This window comes from Apostichopus japonicus, chromosome 3 (assembly GCF_037975245.1).
Source record: "Apostichopus japonicus isolate 1M-3 chromosome 3, ASM3797524v1, whole genome shotgun sequence".
NCBI classification, from domain to species: Eukaryota; Metazoa; Echinodermata; class Holothuroidea; order Aspidochirotida; family Stichopodidae; genus Apostichopus; species Apostichopus japonicus.
Window position 1 is genome coordinate 14,730,526 of NC_092563.1, and position 24,690 is coordinate 14,755,215.

At 38.5% G+C, this 24,690-nt stretch overlaps 1 protein-coding gene across 1 annotated transcript in view; it reads left to right on the forward strand.

The window, feature by feature from the left end:
- Window positions 1-24,690, forward strand: part of LOC139964367 (neural-cadherin-like) — a 67,284-nt gene that overhangs the window by 22,567 nt on the left and 20,027 nt on the right. Inside the window, exons 8-20 of the mRNA XM_071965918.1 lie at window positions 411-613; window positions 4,143-4,425; window positions 7,032-7,189; window positions 8,348-8,688; window positions 9,460-9,670; window positions 11,433-11,607; window positions 12,964-13,110; window positions 14,731-14,999; window positions 15,566-15,824; window positions 18,138-18,344; window positions 19,386-19,639; window positions 21,915-22,147; window positions 22,950-23,092. Coding sequence (XP_071822019.1) covers window positions 411-613; window positions 4,143-4,425; window positions 7,032-7,189; window positions 8,348-8,688; window positions 9,460-9,670; window positions 11,433-11,607; window positions 12,964-13,110; window positions 14,731-14,999; window positions 15,566-15,824; window positions 18,138-18,344; window positions 19,386-19,639; window positions 21,915-22,147; window positions 22,950-23,092 — 2,883 coding nt within the window. The remainder of the gene's footprint in view (window positions 1-410; window positions 614-4,142; window positions 4,426-7,031; window positions 7,190-8,347; window positions 8,689-9,459; window positions 9,671-11,432; window positions 11,608-12,963; window positions 13,111-14,730; window positions 15,000-15,565; window positions 15,825-18,137; window positions 18,345-19,385; window positions 19,640-21,914; window positions 22,148-22,949; window positions 23,093-24,690) is intronic.

Genomic DNA, 24,690 nt, shown 5'->3' on the forward strand with positions numbered 1-24,690 from the left:
TCCGGCTCAATACATTGTTACACACTAAACTTATGTTGAGCATGTTCGTCCACTTTGCACACAATGTATCTCTCTCTGTAATTCAGAATTGTTGTTAATATGATAACTACACAACATAAAATGTAACATTAGATTATTTTTTTTCTGTTTGTTCATCACAAATCTCCCAGGAGGTTGAGTTAACCTGCGGCGTCGACCACTAAAATGTGTTACAAAATGGGATTCCCCCCCCCCCCCAGTCGGTGAAAACCTTTAGGAGTTCAGTTGAATCTTGAAAAACAAAAGCCCTCAAGCAAACAACTGGTTGGCAGGGTTTAAAGTGGGAAGTGTTGGGCTTCTCTCTTGTCTTTAGTCCTGATTCATGCAACATGATGATACTAACTTATCAAATTTCTTGATTGGCTTTAAAGGTGTGATAACTTGGCTACAGGGCACACCCCAAGAGGACGAATACAGCCTGACCGTAAGTGCAACAAGTAACACAGATACCACTTCCACTGATTTCATAGTGTTTTTGAACGACCTTAACGACAACGCTCCAGTGTTTGGAGGCTGCAACGACTTGGATGCCACCGTCTCTGAGGCAGCTGAGAATGGTGACTTCGTAATCCAGGTAATTCATTGGTAAACCGATTGCACAGGCCTTTGTTATCATGTGCTCTACTAGGTTTGGTCAGCAAATATCACAAAAAAACAGGTTCTGGTATTGATTGTAATATATACTGACGGATTTTGCAAAGGCTGAGTCCAAACGCTCAAAGTTCTTTAAACATTCATAGTATATACTGGCACTGGTTTCAATTTCACCATCACTTTTTGACATATGAAATTGAAGCAGAAGGAACGTAAAAAGAATTCACCAACTATGGCATCACAGATTCACAAATGTTCGCACCCCCCCCCCCTTCACCACGATATGACTTTTGCATCATGATATCTCTCCAATGGAGCAAGATTTGTTTTAGATATGTGAGAGAACTAGTTGTTCATAGGGGCAATCTGTATTGCCATAAGCTGAAGAAGATTTGTGGGTTTCTTTCTCCTTTAATGAAGTTACTCTCTTCCCAGCAAAAAATGTACCCTAATTTTACCGCGGTAAACTATGGTAAATGTGTGGTAAATAGGGTAAATGTGTGGTAAAATTGTGGTAAAATCAACCGCGGTACATTTACCGCAGTTTTACCATGGTAATACCGCGGTAAAAGTATGGTAAAAGTGCGGTACATTTACTGCGGTAAATTTACCGCAGTTTTACCATGGTTTTACCGCGGTAAAAGTGTGGTACATTTACTACGGTAAATTTACCACAGTTTTACCATGGTATTACCGCGGTAAAAGTAGGGTAAAAGTGGGGTACATTTACCGCGGTAATTTTACCGCAGTTTTACCATGGTTTTACCACGGTAAAAGTGTGGTACATTTACTACGGTAAATTTACCACAGTTTTACCATGGTATTACCGCGGTAAAAGTAGGGTAAAAGTGTGGTACATTTACCGCGGTAAATTTACCGCAGTTTTACCATGATATTACCACGGTATAAGTAGGGTAAAAGTGCGGTACATTTACTACGGTAAATTAACCACAGTTTTACCATGGTATTACCGCGGTAAAAGTAGGGTAAAAGCGTGGTACATTTACTACGGTAAATTTACCATAGTTTTACCATTATATTACTGTAGTAAAAGTAGGGTAAGTTTATATGGTACATAAACTACATATGTGAAATTCCTACAATTGTGCTATGATTAACCACAGTAAAAATAGGGTAAAACTATATGGTGCAATTATACTATGGTAAATTTACCATATTTGTACCATGATTTTACCACAGTAGAACATATATGGGTCACACTATGAAACAAGATGGTACATTTACAGCAATTTTCCATGATTTTGTCCCATATTTTTGCAATACTGATATGACAAACCTTTTGTTCTATTCATATCTTAATGTTGGCAATATTAATTACCTGTGGATATTAGTTGAATAAAGAAGAGAGACAAACTGCTATTCCTATATGTTATAGTATGCATCTCTTTTCCTAAAAAATAACAAACAGAGGATAGATACATAGAGAATTCCTTCATGGAATCCCTGATATATTTGAGAAGAGACAACAATTAATTCTTTTTTCATTATTAGGGAGAACATAAAAGCCTTTAAAATGAAAAAAGAACTATATAAACTAGCACACATAAGGCATAGCTTCTGTGCCTCAACACTGTGGCACACAAAAATTGACCAATCAGTGTCCTCAGATTTGGGTATTCTCTGTCAGGTCCATTAAATGACTTGACAAGTCTATGTATCTATTTTTCACCCCGCTCCTTTCTCGTGGTAGGAAAGTGGCTACACGTGGAAAGCGGTACTCACGTCCTTCGGAGGGGACGTTAAATTGCGGTCCCGGGAGCAGGACTACACACCCCTGCCTCGTTACTTCAGGGCACTATTCGAAAAGAGAAGGCGAGATTCGCCGGTGTCCTTCCACGCACAAAAACTTGGAACCTCAATAATTTCCGACTAAGGATTTCCTTAGTCTGCTGAAGCACCTTCGGGTGGAAGCGTAATACGAGGTGTATCATATCATATCATGATCAGAGTACTCTTTCTATTTAAAACAATTCTTTGAGGACAATAAGAGATGAAAAGTCCAATCTGGACTACCAATTAAGTCAAAAGAAGAGAGTCAGGAATCATACCATCTAGGGTAATTGAAATTCAACAAAGCTTTCTCATGTGTGAAACCTCCATGGATTTGATGAATTAAAAACTGTTGCATTCTACAACTGAGGACTTACATGTCAGGCTTACAACCATTACAATAAGGGTAAAGGCATATAGCCAAATTATGATGCAGTACACTGATGGGTGAAATTCAAAGAAATATATGGTATACATGCTGATTGAAGTTAGGACAAAATCATGCTCAATGTTAGGTAAAACTGTCCTACAATTAGTGTAAAATCATGGTAAATTGAGGTAAAACTAAGGTAAAAGCGTAGTAAATCTACGGTAAAATTGGGGTAAAAGCGTGGTAAAAGTATGGTAAATTGAGGTAAAACTAAGGTAAAAGTGTGGTAAATCTACGGTAAAATTGGGGTAAAAGAACGGTAAAACTGTGGTAAATTTAGGGTAAAAGTGTAGTAAATGCATGGTCAATCTAAGGTAAAATTGGGGTAAAAGAACGGTAAACTGTGGTAAAAGCGTGGTAAATATATGGTAAAATTGGGGTAAAAGAACGGTAAAACTGTGGTAAATTTGGGGTAAAAGCGTAGTAAAAGTGTAGTAAAAGCGCGGTAAAAGTATGGTAACACCGTGGTAAATTGCGGTAAAATTGGGGTAAAAGTGAGGTAAAACCATGGTAAATTTGTGGTAATTTACTGCGGTAAACCGCGGTTTACCGCGTCCATAGGGCCAAAACACCACGGTAATGTACAACAAATTTACCGCGTTTTTACCCCGGTTTTACCGGGGTAAAAGTGTGGTATGTTACCGCGGTAAATTTGAGGTACATTTTTTCCTGGGTTTACTAGTTTAGAAGGTATAGCTCTAAAGGCAGAAAGTTATAATCTTTATGTGTCTTTATGAAAAAGTCAAAATCGAAAAAAAAAAAGGGAACATTTGAGTGTACTAGCTAGTGAATGTATTTATAATTGTAGCTATATTCTTGTGTTCAAAATATTTGTGTTAATTCATTCTTTGAGCAACTTGACCAAAGTTTTTTTTTTTAAACTTAATTCTTATGAAACACAGAGCAAATTTGGCATGGCATTGAACACCGTTTGTTCTCGACTTGACTATTGTAAACATATATTGCAGGCCATTGGTCTTACGCTTTCCAACTATTATATATACAGAACTGACCTAATCATCTGTGTGTTTGTCCACTCACTATAATTAGCGAGCCTCAGATGATATTGAGTGTTATTTCTCAAAAGTTAATAAGTGATAAAGGATATGCAACATTGACTGATAGCTGTGCCTTTCTTTCTTCACCATTTCTTACGTATCAATTTTTAATTTCGTGCCTTTCATTCGTATAAATATGTATGCAGAAATATAAATGTATGCAGAAATTTACTCACCTTGAAGTAACGGTAAAAAAGAGTTATGCGACATTGTGTACCCATTTTCACCAGGTCACTGCGACGGATGCTGATCGTGGCTATAATGGTCAAGTTACTTACAGCATGGAGCCTGCGAATACACCCTTTGAAATCGATTCGTCGTCGGGAATGATAACAGTCAGCAGGTTCAGGAACCTTGACCGGGAGACCAATCCATTTTACCTAATAACTGTTATTGCCAGAGATAATTCTCTAACCATACCTCAGTTGGATGGATTCTGTGATTTTACAATCAGTGTAACCGACGTGAATGACGAGGAGCCACAGTTCCAGCTAGCGGCTAATGATTACAAGAGTAAGTATGGGCACTATGATTGAAACACATATTTCACATACTCTGAAATGCTAAAGTACTTTCTTAGCGACCATAGGTTAAACGAGACCCCCAGTTTATACATATTTATGCTAGTCCAAGAATCATCCTTTCACTTCTTTTTGCTATGTCCATTGAGTCTCCATGTGATATTTCCTATTACGTTCATTAAAGTACCTACTCTTACCCACTTTTTGCTTTTGCCATATATATGTACTACATGATTTCATCTACTGTCCGATCATATGTAACTAAATAGTTACTGGGAATTTGTGTTTGTTGTGGCCTATCTGGTTACCAATTTAGCGCCACATAAAATATAAATGTTTTCAGCAATGATAAATTTTTAGGGGAAGTTCACACATTCATTTGTCCAGCATTAGCTTGAATGATGTTGGTGATACATTTCGGCCTACATTTCGGCCCTATTTTTCATTATAATCTTCCCTGCCTATAGCAAATACCACCTGAGTCCCCTGTTTTTGGCCAAAAGGATAGAATATCTACGTACCGAGTTGGTAATGCTATTATGCTAGGCATGTCTAACACTGAAAATTTGAGGAGGACTGTTTTATATATGGCAGGATTGCCATACTTTTCACAAACTTTTCCAACATTTTGATTCCTAAATATGACCTACTTTTTCATAATGATCTGATGTTAATAGAAACTTCATTGTACTCTTCAAGATGAACAGGTGTAAATAGTTTTATCAATTTTACCATAAACAATGTGGTTAATGCAAACTTCAGTTCTATTGATTAGCATAAATGATGTGGTAAATGCAAACTTCAGTTCTATCGATTACCATAAATGATGTGGTTATTGCAAAGTTCAGTAGTATCGATTACCATAAATGATGTGGTTAATGCAATCTTCAGTTCTATCTATTACCATAAACGATGTCGTTAATGCACACTCCAGTTCTATCGATTACCATAAATGATGTGGTTAATGCAAACTTCAGTTCTATCGATTACCATAAATGATGTGGTTAATGCAAACTTCAGTTGTATTGATTACTATATGATGTGGTTAATGCAAACTCCAGTTTGATCAATTATCATAAATGTGGTAAAAGATCTTGAAACTTGAAGGATTTTTCCCAAATGCACTCAGTTATTCATATATCTTAAGACAGAATTTTAGTCTTGATATATCATAGAAAAAAGAAGAATTGAGTCTTACGGTGCTGCGGGACTGTTTATATTTTTATTCCTGGTTTTAAGAAAGTCAGCTTTAAAATATGCCGAAATCTCTGAAATTTGCTTCTTCAACGCTGAATTGGTGATGACCGATGTCTCGGTTATTCTGCATAGGCTTAAAGCATTAAAAGTTACTTTGTTAGATTGTTTTCAACATTCTAATTTGTTTGATCAGAATAGGTTCTTTTAACTTCGTATATACAACAGAGCACCATTGGTTTTGACAGCAAAACACCATTTGTAACTTGACATATCTGTAGATCATTGCTAAAATGTTATGCTGTAAGCTGTCTTGTTTTCCTGTTAGTTGCATCTGAGAGACTGATCTGATTGTCTTCCATATTTAAGGGACTATAAGTATCCCAGCCACTTTTAATAATTGATGAGCTTCAGTGTTTAAAGGATCATTCCTCAATGTTAAAAGTGTTAGCGAGGTACTCCCCGGGATACCAGTGTTTTATATTTTGATAACAGTCAGATATGTTATCAAACGTTATATTGTGACCAGAGTCATCCTTTGAGTGATAAGGATAATACCTACTTAAGATGACTATAATAATTTGGTCTGGTATGTGTGTTTTTTAAGCCAGAGGAAATGGTGCCAAACAATTTTTGCCATGAATGTTAATCAGCACAACATGATGAGGTTTAGTGATTGTCAAAAGAAATGGCCGTTTGCTGCGTTGGGTTGCGCGACTCTGTTTTGGGGTTTAACGGAGAAGATATATCGCCACTGGTATTAACCAGGACAATCACAATAAGTTGAAAGTGACTAAATTGAAGATGCATGTGTAAATGAGCGATTGTAATGATAGGCGTATTCTTGTGTGGGCGTACATGTATATAGTGTAGCGTTAGGCTATGGTGCGCTTGTATCTATGCATCACTGTTTAATTACGTAGGTTACGAGGTTTTAAACGTATCAGGCGTGGCGCGCTGTTTGTAGTGCGTGTTTGCAACTGGTGAGTGTGTGCGTGTGGTGTGATAGAATTTTCTTGTGTTTTAAAATGTTTGGCAGAGCTAATGAATGAGGCAGTGAATACGGATGGTTGACCGGCCAACACTTGTGAGCGAGTGAGTACGTTTGAGTTATATGTGTGAAGTGAGCTTGTAACTTGTAAATAATATTTTATTTTTAGTTTGCTCCAGTTGAGTTATTAAATTATTCAAGTATACCGTTGTTCCAGTTAATTGTTATTAAATTATTCAAGTTTACTGTTAATCTTCTGCTCCTGCGTTATCTTTACAACTTCTCTCCCCTGAGTCATCATACTTTTGGGAGGGCACGCCAGTCGGGAAACCACTAAACTTACACATGGTGGTCATGTACATAATAATTATTAATTTATATAACTTATTAATTGTGTTTCAATTTTTACGCAGCTGCAATACCAGCATCACTTGAAGGTCAAAAAATTGTGACAGTAGCTGCCGATGATCCAGACCTAGACAGCAAATTAACCTATAGCTTAGATGATACCCAATACTTCACTATAGTACCAACCACTGGAGAAATATATAGCAGAGCAAATATTGAGGGTGTAAGTTTATTCTTTTTGTCAACTCTCTGTATGAGACATGAGGATGGAACTGCAAAATAACAGGAGAAACTGCAGAAAATGAAAGCTACGTGGATTGCCATTATAGGTTTCCTTTCTTTATGTCATTGTATCAATGACAATTTTAACTGACTTAAGGAAACATACAAAGCGTGGCAACTTCACACAGGGGGCAAGATACTCCAATTAATGGCTAAAGTACAACTTTTGTTCTTATCGTAAGATTGCACACCATTCTATTGGTTTTAATGTTATTGTTATAGCCACGCAATGTTGGCATACCATCGTATCGTTACTTTCTTTGTGTAGATGTCAATTTGCACGTGTCGTTGTAGTTGTATGCTTATAAGTTTATGTTGGTAATTGTGTTAGTGTAATTGTGTGTTCTTTGTTAAGTGTCTTAGATATATTTTGTAAGGAGCTGAGGCTCGAGTAGTCTGGATTGGGTCTCAGCCGACGCACATTGTCGTATATAGTTAAAACATATTAGAAGGAGTTCCACTCCGTCTCAGTTTCGTGTTTAGTTGTGTACATATAGTTTAACTGTTTCGTACTACTACGACAGGACGTCGTAGGCGCACTTGCTGGTGATATGGCTAACGTTACGTTATCAACAAGGTGTCTCCTCCTCCTCCTCCTCCTCCTCCTCCTCCTCCTCCTCCTCCTCCTCCTCCTCCTCCTCCTCCTCTTTCTCCTCCTCCTCCTCTTTCTCCTCCTCTTTCTCCTCCTCCTCATACTCCTCCTCCTCCTCATACTCCTCCCCCTCCTCCTCCTCCTCTTTCTCCTCTTTCTCCTCTTTCTCCTCATACTCCTCATACTCCTCCTCCTCCCCCCTCCTCCTCCCCCCTCCTCCTCCCCCCTCCTCCTCCTCCTCTTTCTCCTCTTTCTCCTCCTCTTTCTCCTCTTTCTCCTCTTTCTCCTCCTCCTCATACTCTTTCTCCTCCTCCTTGTCCTCATTTTCCTCTCTTCCTCCTCCTCCTTCTACTCCTCCTCCTCCATCTCATCCTCTTTCTTTTCCTCCTCGTCCTCCACGTTCCTCTTCTCCTCCTTGTTCTTCTTACCCTCTTCTTCCTCTTCCTTCCCCTCCTCCTCCTATAATAGGATGCCACCAGGTAACGTTTGAAAACTGTCTTTTCCCAGGTACCGGCTTTAAATTCCTTAGAAGTGACTGCAAACGACACCATCTTTGAAACCTCGATCACCATTCAGATTCAAGTTATTGACAGTACCTTTGCTGCTGCACCAGTTTGGAATGTTTACCCGGACCAATACATTGCTGAGAACACAGCTAGAGGAACCGTACTATTAACAATCGCTGCCACCTCTGCCGGCGATGACCCAACTATAGTCTACAGCCTTCTGAGAGGTGCCAGACCACAAACAAATTCTCTAAATAGTTTTGCCCTGAATTCAGTTGGTGATTTCACCCAAGCTAACATTGTTGTTGGGTCTGGAGAGCTGGACTTTGAGACAGTGTCCAAGTAAGTCTCTGACTCTTTCGTCTAATATGTAATGATATTATAGTTTTGAGGGTTTATTTTTCAAAGTTTGCAAAATGACATATTGAAACAGAAATTAAAGAGGAAAGTTATCAAGTGGGGGTTTAACCTTGTTTTGTTCTGATTCCCTTTTTTTAAGAGGGGTGGGGTGGGGTGGGGAGGGGAGGGGATTTTATTTTGTTGATATATGTTACTTTCTAAAAGTACAGTAATTCTTGTGACAGAGCCATCACCTACTAATGTAATTTAAAATGTTATCTTATTAGTTTACGAAGGGTGTAAATCACTGAATATTCCCATGCAGGTATCAACTTGTTCACTTGATAGGTACATATTATCTCACCTTATCAAGATATAGCAAAAACCCAAAGGTCTCCACACGTATCATGTTTCAGATACGCAGCGTGGAAATTTGTGTCAACTTGCAATGTTATACATGTGTGTGAAGAACTGTGGATCGAAACAAAAACAGATGGCTTCCACCAACTATTTATATTTTTCTATTACCTGTACCTTAGGACCATATGTCATAATGTGTAATCACAGATACAGGGTTCTACAGGTATTTTTATTTCCTTTTTGGGAAAAGGAAACAATATGGCTTGATCATTCTACCTCTTTGGCAATGGCATCTCAAAATACGTACAAAATGGAGACCCAATTTTTAAGTGGGATAAAAACCCAATTAGGTTGGAACTCAATTCTCACAAATAATTGTCCATTCTCAACCCTCAACCTTCATCATATTCTCAGCATCACGCTGGAAATCTCGGCGAAAAACAAGGGACAAGATTCACTGCAAGCAACGACGTCGATCAACTTCTTCGTTAGGGACGTAAATGACAACCCTCCCACCTTCTTCTTGAACAACTATGACGCGTCAATCTTGGAAAATGCTCCGGTGGGCTCACCTGTCATAACGATGGTCGCAGGTGATCTTGATGCCAGCCCAGAATTCAGAGAGGTAAAATATTTTTCAAATTAAAGAGTAGTGCACATTTGTTTAAAATCTGAATTCGCTTCCCTCAGAATTTGTGGATCTGTTTCGAATCAATTGTCCTTCAAGGATGTCTATGGACAGAATTGATAAGACTTGATATGTTATAGACCAAGAAAGAACAAATTAATTTCTAGTACGCATGACGGTCAGGCCTGCCTATAGAAAAGAAACAGTCCTCATCAAATTCACTCGAGTATGAACAATTTGTTACTTGATAGTACTGCATTAGGAGGATTCATTCTTGAGCCTACCTAATTAATTGACCAGCCACTGTATGATTGTAAACACAAGTCCTCTAATGCATAGTCATGCTGCTTTCCTGTGTGAAGACAAATTTGGCTTGACCACTGAAATAGTACACTGTGTGTTTAATCATAAATTTGTGCAGAGGAGCGTTCAGTATGGCTAGCATTTCAAACTCGGGTAGATATTCAATCTCGATCCCTTCCTTTTGGCCAAAAACAGGGAACTCAAGTGATATTTACTATCGATTCTAATAATTCAACCAAAACGTGTTCTTCTAAATCGGTATACATTAAAACAGCACGGTTTGGCAATCTTTAACTACATAGTTCTAAACATGTCATTTGAGCTAGGCCATAAAAGTCTTAATATTTTTCCCATCAAGTTTTGTACTGCATCTTATGGTCTGTGTATTAGAGTGTATATATATTCCAGTCACTTGAATTGTTGAACCTTAGCTATTTAGAAGGATCATTTCTTTAGTAAATTAAAATAGTAATAGAATAGAAATATAGCCTGGACTACTGAGAACAGAGTATTTTAACAGTCGACAACACAAAAGAATGTACTTCACGCCTAAACTCATCCTTTAATTCTTGGGACGGTAGATTATTTAAAGTCAGTATTTTGACCTCGATATGGCAAACATCACAAACATTGTTTTGGTTATCAACAGTCTTTGTTCCCTTGTGTGACATTTTGTACTTTCAACACATAAAAGTCATTTGAAAATGCGCCCTAGCTACAATACCACTGTCATAACAGTTTACCTGCCTTGGGCATTTCAATGTAGGCACTCGTGGTAGATTGCCGGAAATTTGAGCTGCGCGGTTCCTTTTGCTAGGCTCGGCGAATTGATAACGTAACACACAGGCTAAATTTCCAGATTAATCACCTTGAAATGTGAAAAAATGGGCATTTGGTGAAAAATGAACGGCAGTCTTACTGAAGGGCAGATTTTCAAATGTAACAGAACACCAAATTAAAGGGAAGTGAGACTCTTCCTCAGGTCCTATGCATGGGGCTTCAAAAAGCCAGCCTACAGCGCCCTCAGAGACGGGCTCTCTCTTTGAGTCACGAGATCGAAATAAAGAAATATGTATTTCTAGCTTTCTTAAGCTTGTAGAGTTATTGTTTACAAGTGTGTCTATTAAACATTTAATTATTAAGATATGGGTTTATTATTACTCTTCCTTTTATCAAAGGACTCTTGGTACAGTATATGATTTCCCAAGACATTTCTGCATGAGTCTGCTATCTTTTGTCATGGAAGTCTGGTACATTAATTATCTTTTTTTAACTTATTAATTAATATCTAATAATTCATATCTTATTTATTTATACCATAATTATATTTTGAATAATATTAATTATCTATTACTTTCATTATCGTACTCTTTGCTGGCAAACCTGCAGACTGTTTGATTTGTGCAGTACTTGTGCAATATATCATCCAGTTAACAAATTCTCTCATTCTCTGCAGCAAGCTTACAGCATCGTTGCAGGGGAACAAGATTCTTCATTTTTCACAATCGACGAATCCACCGGTGAAATCACTACCAACAGCAGCTTTGACCGAGAAAAAGATAAAGAAGTCTATGTCATCAATGTGTTGGCCCGCAATGTACTGGATCTAGCCGACGGTGGCGCTAACCAAGGTATTACCCTTAAAGAGAGCATTTGCCAGATTTGTAGTCGATCAGTAAAATATATCTGTCTATAATAGTACGGCCTTGAAAGTTGATTTGATTTATCGCCTCCCTTCCAGTATGTAACATATATATATATATATATATAGGGGATATGAGATATAGTATACTCTTGTATGCAAGAATGATACCAAAATTATACTGCCCACCTCAAAATCCTTGAGGCAATGAACCAACGCTCGGTGTGAATAGTATAGCTGAGGTACAAACGGGTGACACAAAACATGTCGGGGTAGACTCAAACATGTTTGAAATGGTGTTCGCTAAGCTATGTATGAATTTGTGTTTGCGTCGAAATTTTTTTTTTCAATGCTGATGAACTTGGTAGGTGTGTCTCTCTGCATAGGATGTAGTGCCTTCCTGGGTGATGACATCAAATGTCAAAGGTTAGCAATCAATGGATCAAAAAAGAAGTCCAAAGCAGCATTTCGGCCATTCAGTTCCAACCAGAAAGGTTAAACTTGCCCAAACTCGCAAATCCAAGTGGATTATTAGGCCCTCAAGATTAAACATCATATTCATTATTTATTGTAAGATATGCCAAAGGTCACATGATCAAAGTATGTCAAGAGTCAGACTTGGCCAAATTTTGTGTGCCAAAGTATGGCACAAACTCCTTCTTAATGGTAATGTCCTTGGACATGAAAACTTGGTGGGTTTGCACTTGGGCAACACAGACTGTAGTTGCCTCCATTAGGCACAAATTTCAGAGGTCAAATTTCAGTGGAGCACAAAAACAGTTAAAAAAAGGTGAGTAACACTGTGTAGGGACCATAATACTCACTGACTGCAAAGTTGATGTGTATATGACAATGTGCCTGTGTTGTAATCACAGCGTTTGCTTATCTGCAACTGCATGGAGTGCCCGCTTTTTTTATTAATTTGTTCTTTGATGAAAGAAAATCTTTCACTCCAAGAAGAACCAAAATTGATATATTTTCAAAGATATGTTACATATGTCAACCCAAAAATTGTTGACACTGAATGGTTCCAAAATGACATCATTTTCTGGAGATTCAGCTTAAAACCAACAATTTGGCTCATGAATTAAAGAGTGAGAAACATCCACATCAAGAGAGCAACAAACTCAGATGATACTAGCTGTGTCGCAAAGTAAAAAAAAAAAAAAAAAAAAGGGGGGAGGGGAAATGTTGTATTCTTCTAGTTTTTCCAGGTTTACTATGGAATTATTCTGCCTTTGATAGTTATGATTTGCTTGTCTTAATCATAATAGATATGTAGGTATGTAATCTGCAATATGTGCTCTAAAATGGTCTCAAATTTTCATTTTTGTCTAACCAAAAGCTCAAGCATCTGTGAGTATCTACATACTCGATGAGAATGACTTTGAGCCCTATTTCAATGACACGTCGCCTTACTCTGTCACAATCAGAGAAGATGCTCAACTTGGAGATGAGGTGATGACGGTTACCGCGATAGATGAGGATGCCGGTAAGCAATCAAATTAAACCAATGGGATTCTATATCTTTCATCTCAAATTATCCAAGCAGTGACTTTAATGCATCATGTCAAGTTGTATCTGCAAGTCTTGCTTTATATCAGGGTAGGGTTCAATTCCTGGCCAGATCTATTAGATTATGTGAGGACTGGCTGCATCAGTGGCATCACCTAGGGGTGGCCAGGAAGGGGGGGTAAGTGCCCTCCCCCCAAAAAAATTGTGCACCCCCAAGTGCCACCCCCCCTCCTAAGAAATACTCAAACAAAAACTTGATCTGCCTCACTTAAAAACATTGGACAGACCAAGCCCGAAAATTCTTGAACATGAAGTTACTTCAAGTTGCAAAACATAGCACCAGATTGCATCTAAGGACCCTTAATTAATCAAAAATTTCACCCCCTCCCTTAGACCCCTCCTAAAGGACAGCATTCACAAGTAAACATTGTGTCCCCCTAGTTAAGTGCTGTGCCCCCCCCCCTCCTGTGCCACCCAAGATTGAAATGTCTGGTAACGCCACTGGGCTGCACCCTGTGGGAAATCCCCAAGCTGGGGACAAATAGACATGGCACACCAGCGTTTCCTACGGGAGCGACTGTTTCAATAGTTACACCGATTGTGTGTGTGGTTATCATGTACCTGATGTGACAAGTGCTTCATACCAAATCAAATAGACATGGCACACCAGTGTTTCCTACGGGAGCGACTGTTTCAATAGTTACACCGATTGTGTGTGTGGTTATCATGTACCTGATGTGACAAGTGCTTTATACCAAATCACCATCATCATCATCAGTTCGACCATGGTCGACCAATATCATCATGAGGGGTAGGAGAAATTGGCTGGACAATAACCTGGCATCGATATTTCCAGTCATTTCTGTCTTCCATAAGGGTTGCTAGCTCAGGCATACTTTCAGCCCCACTGTCCTCTAGTAGGAAATGCAGGAAGGTTTTATGCCTTGCACCATGATATGGCTCTTAGAGAAAGAACCTGTTGGCTGCTTCTTCTGGGTGTCGGTGGTAGTGACCAGCTTCTCTATGTCTCAAGTCATCAGCCTAGGGATCAATTATGGTTAAGTCGTTTCCAAAGGTCTTAATTGACACAGAGATATGGTAGACGCTAACTGCTTTCTTTAACATTAATAGTCATGCATCCTGGTGGACAGATTTCCTCAATAAAAATCATTTTCTGGTTGTTTATACTAGTATGTAGTCATGTGACCCTTTTGTTCTTAATAAATGATATTGAACAGGAATGATGTCACCTTGTCACATGGTGTCGCAGCCGACATCATAAAATCTTTAGGAAGGGGATGTGGAAGGCAGATATCCTTCATCTGTCGGATAAAAACCAGAACTGTCGCTACGATGATTCCATCGAGGTGGCATACTATTTACTACTGTTCTATTATAAAAATGAATGCCCAGGAAGAATTTCTCCAGACTCTTTGTTTGACAGAGGTTTTGTCAAGAAGCTGGCGAGACATATTGTATATCAGACTACCTAACAGTGACAGCTTTGATGCGGGTGCAATTGTAAGGCACAAGGAATTAGATTACTTCTGTCTTCCTTTTGTCGAGAATATGTCTTTCTTGTCATACTGTTATTCAGATAGTCGATTGCAGTACTTTATCAGCTCAGGAAATACCGACGGAACGTTCACGGTCAACCACAACACAGGAGCGATAACTCTTGCCCGACGAATAGAAGGCCAGGATTCTTTTACGCTAACCTACAAAGTAAATGACGGTTTGAATGAGGATGAAACAACCATCGATGTGACTGTCACCAAAGTCTTTGGAGATTGGCCAAACTTCTCACAGGCTAGCTATGAAAGCATGACAACAGAAAATGATGATTCCCGACCCATTATAGATACAGTAAGTGAAAACTGACTTTTGTGAAATGTGATGTACATGATATCCTTCAAGCTTTGGCAAGCAGTACATTCCCATTTGTATTAAAATAGATTGATTTAAGGTGTCAGTTTGTATACCCCCAACCCCCCACCACCCAAAACAAACATGACAGCCAAGCCTGCCTAAAGTAAAACATTCCTCAAATTCACTGGACCATTAGTAATTTTTTACTTGATAGCATAAACTACCCAAAGTACTGCATTAGGATTCATCCTTGAGTGCACCTACTTAATTGACCAGCCACCATATGATTGTAAACACAAGTGCTCTAATGACCAGCCACTTCATTCCTGTGTGAAGCCAAATTTGGCTTGACCACTGAAATAGTACACTGTGTGTTGTTTATTCATGAATTTGTGCAGAGGAGCATTCAGTATGGCTAGCATTACCAACTGGGGTGGATATGCAATCTCCACTGTTTTTTAGCCATAATAATAAAATAATAAAAACGGTATCTTAAAGGCAGGGAAGATCGTGATGATAAAATCAAATAGATTCAGTCCCACTCTATTCTGTTCTGTCTACAGGTCAGTAGTGCTAACCCTGCTTCTTACAGTCTCGTACCTAACACTGCACAATTTGAGATTGACAGTTCAACTGGAACTATAAGTGTTGGTTCCCCACCACTGGACAGGGAAGATGTGCCTGTGTGGTATCTCACGGCCAAGGCCACAAACGGAAGCCAAGAGGCTTTTACCAGAGTCGAAGTTACAGTTGTGGACGAAAACGACAACGACCCAGAGTTTACTCTCGCAGAGTATGTCGATACTGTGGATGAGGAGGCATGTAAGTGTGTTTTTGACATTTGTGAGGAAGGAAGAAAGGGATGTGGTCGGGGGAAGGCGGTTGACTGGTTATTCCGTTCAGAATTATTCATCAAAATAAAATAAAACTGTTAGCAAACTGCTTATCCACTAGAGAGCCTGTGTAAGAGAATGTGTAAAAGTAAGTTGGCCTGACGTTTCGATCCTAGCAGGATCTCTTTCAAAGGCTAAATGACAAACTAACAGTAACAGAAGGGACAAAAAGAATTATTTATGTTAAAACATTTTTCTGACTAATTATCAGTTGTTCCAGGCAGGGAAACAATCTGTGCATTTTTATTTTTTTTACCATACTTAAGTCTCATGTTATATACGAAGTTGTGCATGAAGGAAACAAAAGGATTATAAAGCTATTTAGCAGGGTCATATCTTGCAAGATTGGCTAAAAAAAAACTATGCAAAAAAAAAATGGATCTGGACAATATTTTGGCAACTTTCATGGGTAGTAATGGTGATCGTTTAAGTCTCTTAAGTTTCTAAATTACACTGAAAAATGTGAAAAACCCTGAAAAATTACCTACAACTGGTGCATATTAATAATCACAAATGCAGCAATTTAGTTATTCTAGTCAGTTGATATGGTTTTTATAAGATTGGAGAGTTGATGAGAAGTAGTCGATGTTTTGGTGTAGAGCCGCCCTAGCTGATATTAAACCTGTTTTGTTAGGCGAGACCAATTTTCACCTTCCATCATCTTGGCTGATGTTGTGGTCCCCCAGGAGGGGCCTAAGAGAAAGGGAACCCCTTAAGCCCCTTATATTTTGAAAGTTATCTGTGTTCAAGATTTTTCTACACTTGAGTTTTCCAAAAGTATATCAACAATTTATTGTTTTGTCTTGGTGACCCTCCATTTTTTTTTATTGACAACTCTAAAATTTGAGGTCCATGGCCCACAGGTTGAATTACCAGGGATGTATTTGCATGCATGTAGGGTATCTGAATAATAATAATAATAGTACTGGGCCCAAACAAATGTATCAATTGTCTTTAATAGGTTAAAAGGAAGAATGATATAACGAATCTGTTTGATGCTCTACTGTGGCCATCAACATTTCGTTATGTGTTGAACCTGTATTAAAGACTACTAAACACACCTTTAAGTTCATATGCTCAGTATTATCAACCATGAGTGCATGTTTCTGTTGTCATTGGAACAATGCCATTCATTCTACATGATGGCTTTATGAAAACACAAAAATTTAAAAAATAGAACAAGCATGTGAGTCTTTCCTTATTTTTGGCACTTGTCTAGGTTTAACCTCTTGAAACCAAATTTAAGACCTTAATGAATACCTCTCTTTTTACACGTGGTGGATAATTGCATTTTGTCTAACAATTATCATGATTTTCATGAAGTGATCATGGTCAGTGATATTTTTTTTCCCCGAAGCAGCGCCCAAGCCAGTGCAGAGAATTTTTGCTGGAAACCACGGACTTACACAGTTTTGCTATGCGTACATACCAGCAAATCTGATAGAATCTACATGCTAGAACTAATTTGTCAAGAAAAGTTTGAAAGTGATCAAAGGGAAAACTGTGTTTGTTGAAGATTACCTTACAAATATTACAGAAGAAAGAGGGCAGGGAATCATTTATCGGAGCGTCCATACAGTCAGGGGGGCGGATGCCCCCCCCCCTGACGGACTCAAATGGACTGCAGGCGCCCTTTTCAGCTCTTTACCACTTTTTACTTATTTGCGATTATTGACTTTTTTTATTGCGCTCTCATCAACATATTGACATTTTTCACATTTTGTTGGCGTAATTTGGCGATGACACCTATTTATTCTTCGTTTATCTGCAAATTAGCAAGGCCCGGAAAGAGTCATTTCCGGCGATCTAGGGAGTATCTTTACTCAAAAATTTTGGTATGCTCCGGGCCAACCCGTGGTGGCGCTCTGCTTAGAAAGTGTCAGAAGCGCCCCTACAGACCATTCTCGCCCCCCTTGACCAATACCCCTAGCTCCCCCACTGTGTACCGCATAGCAAAATCAGTTTTCCTTTTAAAGGAGCCTCCATGGGTTATTGTGCCAAAATTGTTAGCCTAGATGATAACACTCTTATTAACCAAGTTAACAATGCAGCCATGGGAGATTTTAAAAAGGCATTCTCATGAAATTCATAGAGACGAGAAACACCCACTCCATAACGAGCTGAAGTCACTTCTTCAACAGGATATAGACTCATTAGTTTTATGTCTCTGTTCTGTTTTTATTATTTATCTTCTTTTTTTTTCTCCCTGGTTGTCACACAAATTTCTGCCTGGGTTTTGCAGCAGCCGGTGTTGTAATGACAGTAACAGCTCGGGATGAGGATGCATTTGATCTACTGTACAGCCTTAGCTGCCCAGTTGATACTGAATCTTGCGATACTTTTGGTATTGCATCACCCTCTGGAGAGATTTCTGTTTCAAAAACAGTTACGAGGGCGCCGGGAGAATACTATGAATTACAGGTGATTGCAGCAGATGATATCAGACCATGTAAGTTTAATATTCATTTCAACTTCGCTGTACTTCTTACCATTTCAGATATGGATACAGTGTGGATACTGCATAAACATTTAGGGAGTTTGTATTGTGCGTATAGAGTACGATTTGGACCGTCCTGGTAGCAACCAGGTAAAAGCCATGTAGCTTATTTGAAATAGTGAAAGGGGAATCATTTCATTTCATTTATTTATTTTTGTTCTATCACGTACAACATAAGTATGACATATGACAATAGAAGGAGATATAGAAACAAAACTTGTGAAAGGAAGTGTACTAAAAAACCCTAAAGGGCTTGTCGGGTAGTGACACTCCCTGAAAAAATACAGAACTTTACAATTAGAAAAGAGAACCAAAAAAAAAAAAACACAACCATTACCACCCCTTCCCCTCCCTTCCCTCACCCCCTTGTTGATGAAGTGCTTTTGTAAGCTACAACTAAAGAAGGCATTGCCTTTAAAGTGAGAGGTATAGGTATTAAACAGATGCATAGAAATGTAGAAAGGATCGCAGTAAAAGAAGGGTACAAGTCGTTACATAGAGGATTCCATCGCAATAATTTACTGAAAATCATGTGTCCATATCCAATATGTGTTTATCACTCAAGAAAAGTTAGAATTTAGGTAGTAGAATATTAATCATAATAAAAGCAACACTTTGATAGTGACCACTCATTTCTCTGTGAATTAAAGATCAAAATATAAAGATAAAGGTAGGGGGGTTGAAAGGGGGGTTGGAGAGTGGGGCCCATCTAGATCTCAATTGCCCATGATGACCAAGAAATGCATTCAGAAACTATCACCAAATTTGAGCCCAAAAAAAAAAAATGAAGCTTTGATGAGAGCCATTTGAAAATGTTATTCCCAGCAATTAAATTTGACCGCATTTTTAAACTCTTCAATAGCAACAAACCTTGTTGGAAGTTATAGACAATTTAGTTTTTTTTTCAAATCTTTGTAATCAGGAAGTTTTAGCCGTTCGAATCAGCCCAAACATGGTAAAGTAGTCGCTCTCTCCTTCCATATCCATATACAGCTGCGTCAACCACAGTGACAATCTATGTGAAGGACGTTGATAACAACTTCCCAGAATATATGCAAGACTCTGTCACAGAGTCTATCGGTGATGATACGCCCATAGGGGAGGTGGTCGCAGTCCTACCGGTCAGCGACGAAGATGCAGCGTACAGAGACAGCGTTCAGTTCAGCATAACTGGCGGAAACGACGAAGGTGTCTTTGACATCTACTCGGATGCCTACACACTACAGGGACTCGTTGTAGTGTCAAAGGTCAGTCATAATTGTTCATTTCAAGACTGCCGTTTATCACAAATTTGCCAGAAACTGTCCTTCATAAACTATATTACAGCTAGGTCTACACATATTTTGTCTTTAGATCAATGAGGCTAGTTTGCATTACTATTTTCTTTCGAGAACCTTAGAAATTGTAGGGATAATGGAAATTGGTCTGTAGTTTGAAAGAACAGAAGGATCACCGTTCAGTAGTTCTATAGATACTTCCATACGACCTGGAACAAGACCTTTAGAGAGGGGAAGGATGCAGATTTACTTAGGAGGCACGGTAATATTGTTGCAAGACCGAAAGCATATGGACTAAAATACCGTCCATCCCAGCCGAGGATCCTTTTTTTTCCAGGTTATTAATAATCGAAGAAATTTCTGCACAGTTGGTGGGGGGAAATAAACATGCATTTAGACATAGCTTTAGTAGGAACACTGGTAGATTTGACATTTCCCTTTTGAATTCAACTGGCTTGACTCTATCCAATACTGAGAAAACTGCATCATTCCAACAAATCTGCAATCCTTAAAGGTAGTCAATATAGGCCCCAAATGATAGCACACTATAATTCCTAGAAGTTTTCAAAGAGTACTTTTCTGGAGGTCTTTATAATCTCCAAATTGTTCTCAGACAATTTTAAGAAACACACAAGATAACTTATGTCCCAGTGAGGAAAATTACATCGAATGATGTAATAAAGATTGTTTGAGAATTTTGACCTTTAAAGTCTGTAGCAAAATTATTCCACCATCATGATTAAGTCTGAAATGTGTTTTTTTCTTGAGAATTGCCCCGACGTATAATTTCATTGATAATTTTCCAAGTTTCTCTTTGGTTATTCCAATTTTCATGAAGAAGTCTGCTATAGTATGACTTTTTTTGGACATAAAAGTATGCTATATGCATATGGCCCCAAATATGCTAGATATTCAAATATGGTCACCTAGGGACATGATCCGTTCTCTTATTTCTTGTTGGTTTGACAATATAGAGTCTACTATATCATAGACTTTCTGAAACGCTGAGTCCATTGATGCAAGAAGATCTCGTATGGATTGCTTCTGTGACTTGTTTAGTCTGAAAAGCTTCTATGTCGTAGCGTACATTGGGGAGAGAGAAGTCCAAGCTTGCCCAAAGTTTTGCAACTTTGACAAGCTTTAGTCTCTGACCGCAGATTTTAACGGCACTGTGACTGGCTCAGAAGAAGTTTTATTACATTTTGCTCTGTATTTATTCAGAAAAAGTTATCAATGAAACATATTTTCAAAGTTTCAAGTCAAAACTAATCGTTCTAAGCACGTGTTTATAACTTGTTTTCTCTAAAGCACTTTTTTTACCGTTCCACCCAAACTGGCACAAATGGAACCTTGAACTTGTCAATCTGCCAACGCATCTGTTTGCAGGTTCATGCTCGTGAGCAGCACTTTCCAGCATTCGTGTAATACTGTTATTCATAGATCTGTAACCAGTACAGATTACACATATCTATGTCAGCGCCCTCTCTGGAAAATCCTTGACAGCCAGCTCATTGAATATATGTATGTATGGGTGTATGTATGTATGTAGTTTAGATCCTCCTGAAAGCAGGAACTCGCGAAGAAGCCTCATTGGCTTATCAAAGCCGCAAGCTGGCCGAAGTCAGTCTCTTAGATTCATATTTAACCTCCATGATTATGAATTGTTAACTGTCAACAACTCTGTAACTGGACGACATACATTAATCTGGGAGTATCTTGAACCAGGGACCTTATGATTGAAAGGCACCGGCGTTAGCCACTGAGCTAACACTATGTTAAAGGGTGTGAAGACTCGTGCACACAGAAACGTCTCATTCCGGTAATCTGACCTAGTTTCGAATGAGGTGTAACAGACGTGTTAGACACCACTGTCGATCCCAGAAAATACACACACAGCTTGTTACCATCGGTAATTAGACACTAGTGTACAGTCAATACATACAGCTACGGTCAATACCCACAACACAGTGTACATAGCAGCCATGGACATCTCAGGTCTAGATAAAAGATAACAAGGTATCACATTTCATTACTGTCTGCATTTTGTAGCGACAAGAAGAAAACTTCACTTGCAAGCAACGGAAAGTTAACTTTTTCAGAGCGCTGCACGCTGTTTGGGGCGAGTTTTCAATGCCTTAAGGGAAGATTTTCATCATGAATTTTATTGCGATTTTTCAAATTTTCAAGTTGGCAATAATCTGCAGTTTTGTGATTAACAAGTAGGTTAATGTCATCTCTTTCCTAGGAACTGGATTATATTGAAAGCTCATCATATACTTTAACAGTAGAGTTAACTGATGATGACTACACCTTTAACCCACAATCAGAAACCGACACGGTCTCCATTACGATAAATAAAATTAACGAACCGCCAAAATTTATCGATGTTTTACCATTGGAGGTTTCCCTGCCTGAAGGAGGTACAGATAATATTCTGAAAACATTTACAGTGATTGACGAGGAAGGACAGACTGTAAGGTGAGTTTATGAATTTTGAAAAGATAAAAAATGTGAGCTACATCCCTCTCACTGCCAGTGAATTCATATAATTATTGCTCTGCCGTTGTGTGTGGGGGCAGATGAATATGGATGAGATGCTTGCTGCATACATTATGCAAACCTTCCTAAGACCACTAAAGATCACTTAAGACTGTTCCTATTGTCTGTGGCAATGTAAAATAGATCTGTTATGTTAGAAGTGTTGCCTCCTAAGTCTCTTCTGTATGTCTTTCGAAGAAATATCTGATAATTCTTCTGGATACATGAATGTAATAATTTTGTAATTGAACTGAATTGCTGTGCTACTAATCACAATACTGCGTTTATAGGAGAATCAACAAGTTTATTGATTTGTTTGTCAATTAGCGTTTCAGAGCACTTTTGTGGATTTTACGCTTTATAAAATGAATTATGATTATTATTATAATTATTGGAAAATGGCTGGGGGGGGAGTTTAGGGGTGAGACATTTTCATGCTTATTTTATTTGATCTTTCTTTCATCATCCCCAAAACAAAATTTGCTATAGCAAAGAACTTGGACAAAATTTGATGAGAATTAGCAATAGTTAATATTAGACAATATCGGACCACTCAAATTTATGGTACTCGTCCTGATATATACTGTGTACTCGGTTTATAGCGTAGGAACAATGTCTCCAACAACTGCCCTCCCCCCTACCCCACTTCCCTCCCACCCTCGGTCAGTCCTCCCTGTCATCAATACATTAAGAACAGATTGAAAATTTTCCCTTTCTTTCTGTCTATATCTCTCAAATGAAGCTTTTCTCACTCTCCGCCGGGACCACTTGACGTAATTGTTACCAAGCGGACAGATTACGAATATTCTGTGGATATCGTTGGAGTTCTGGATAGAGAGACTGCAGATGAGCATGAGTTGATGGTCACTGCCTCTGATGAGAGTGGTGAGTGTATATAGAGTTACTGTATGTGATATCCACCACATATGATCATTGTAATACCTTATGCATGTCACTACACTGCTTTAATGCTGACACCTTGATGCGAGCAACTCCTACGAGTGACCCCTGCGTTGACAGATAGTACTGACCACCTGCTGTTGACGATATTGACCAGGAACTATCCTATATCTCATCTAGTTAGTTTCACACATACTTGTATATAGATATTGTTACTAAGTGTTCGACCGATTATATGTTAATCGGTTATTACTCATTACCGATTAAGTCATGTGACAATCGGGGCCGCTCTCTATTACCGATTATTCATCATTTTCGCGGAACTGTCCTAATATAGGTGTTATGATTGATTACCAACTTCTAGGCCAATACAATCAAAGATGTAAATGAACGACTTAACGTTTCACACTAAAGCAAATAAAGAGCACTGTAATACATACATGGGGCGCTGTACGTTTGAGTCGCAATAAATCGCAATTTTGCAATCCCACACAACACAGTTAATGGCAGTGCTGTACAGACTACAGAAGGGGGAAAAAGTATTCATTGTCTACGAAATTTGAAAAAAAAATTGGGGCCAGCTTTAGCAATTGGTATTATAACCATTATCAGTGTTGCAACTCCAACGTTAATAAAGTGAAAAGTAGAAATATAATATTCATAGTTTTGTAATCTGATATAGAAATATGTAATCTGATATGAAAAATAAAACAATCTCGGACGTTTGTATCAAGTTTTCAATGATTACCATCTGCGCGGGAGAACTTCAGATCAAACGCTGTTTCAAGTGATTATACTCAGTAAGTCAACGGTGCTTCTCCATTGACTTAACTACATGTGAGAGAAATCACACTCTTTAGTGCCATTGACTTTTTCACGCATGTCGCTGGAAATCAGACTTGCTTTAGTTGGTTGCTGGAGTTCACTTACTGAAAGGGCCAGGGTTATTTTAGCACGTATGGTAGGCAATAAAGTTGCTTCACAAAAATATTCCTAAATGTGTTTGCCTAATCACAAAATACTGTAATGCAGTAGAACTACTGAGGACTGTCGCCTAACATGTTTAGGGATTTTAAGGAGTATTTGAGGCCTTGATTTCATCATTTTATCACATTTGTAAAATCTTGGGCGCATTTGCAAACTGAACAGTTCTGAAGCTTGACGTTCTCTAGCCAGACTAGCCTAATGTACAGTACATAGAACTCACAATTAGGAAAGCCTAATTTTATCGTTTCCACTTTCCAGTTTTAACTTACGGTGAAACAACCAAAGTGGTTAAGAAGTACATTGTTTTGGCTTTATATTTAGTCAAGATAATAAATCTTTAAATCGTTAAACATGGATAACACAAGGTTTTGTTAGATGCAAGAAGCTAAGTGAAAAATAATATTAAATAATAATATTGTGTCGTCCCCTATTCCCCCTTATTGCGGGTATAATAGTATGCCCGCAATAAGATGTTAACTGCCAAAACTGGATAGTATATCGAAGAGCATTAGTACAATCTCGTGTGAGTCACTTGCGATACAGTTACACTGTAGATTAGCACACCTTCCCCGGCTTCGATAAGCTTTGAGTCGAAC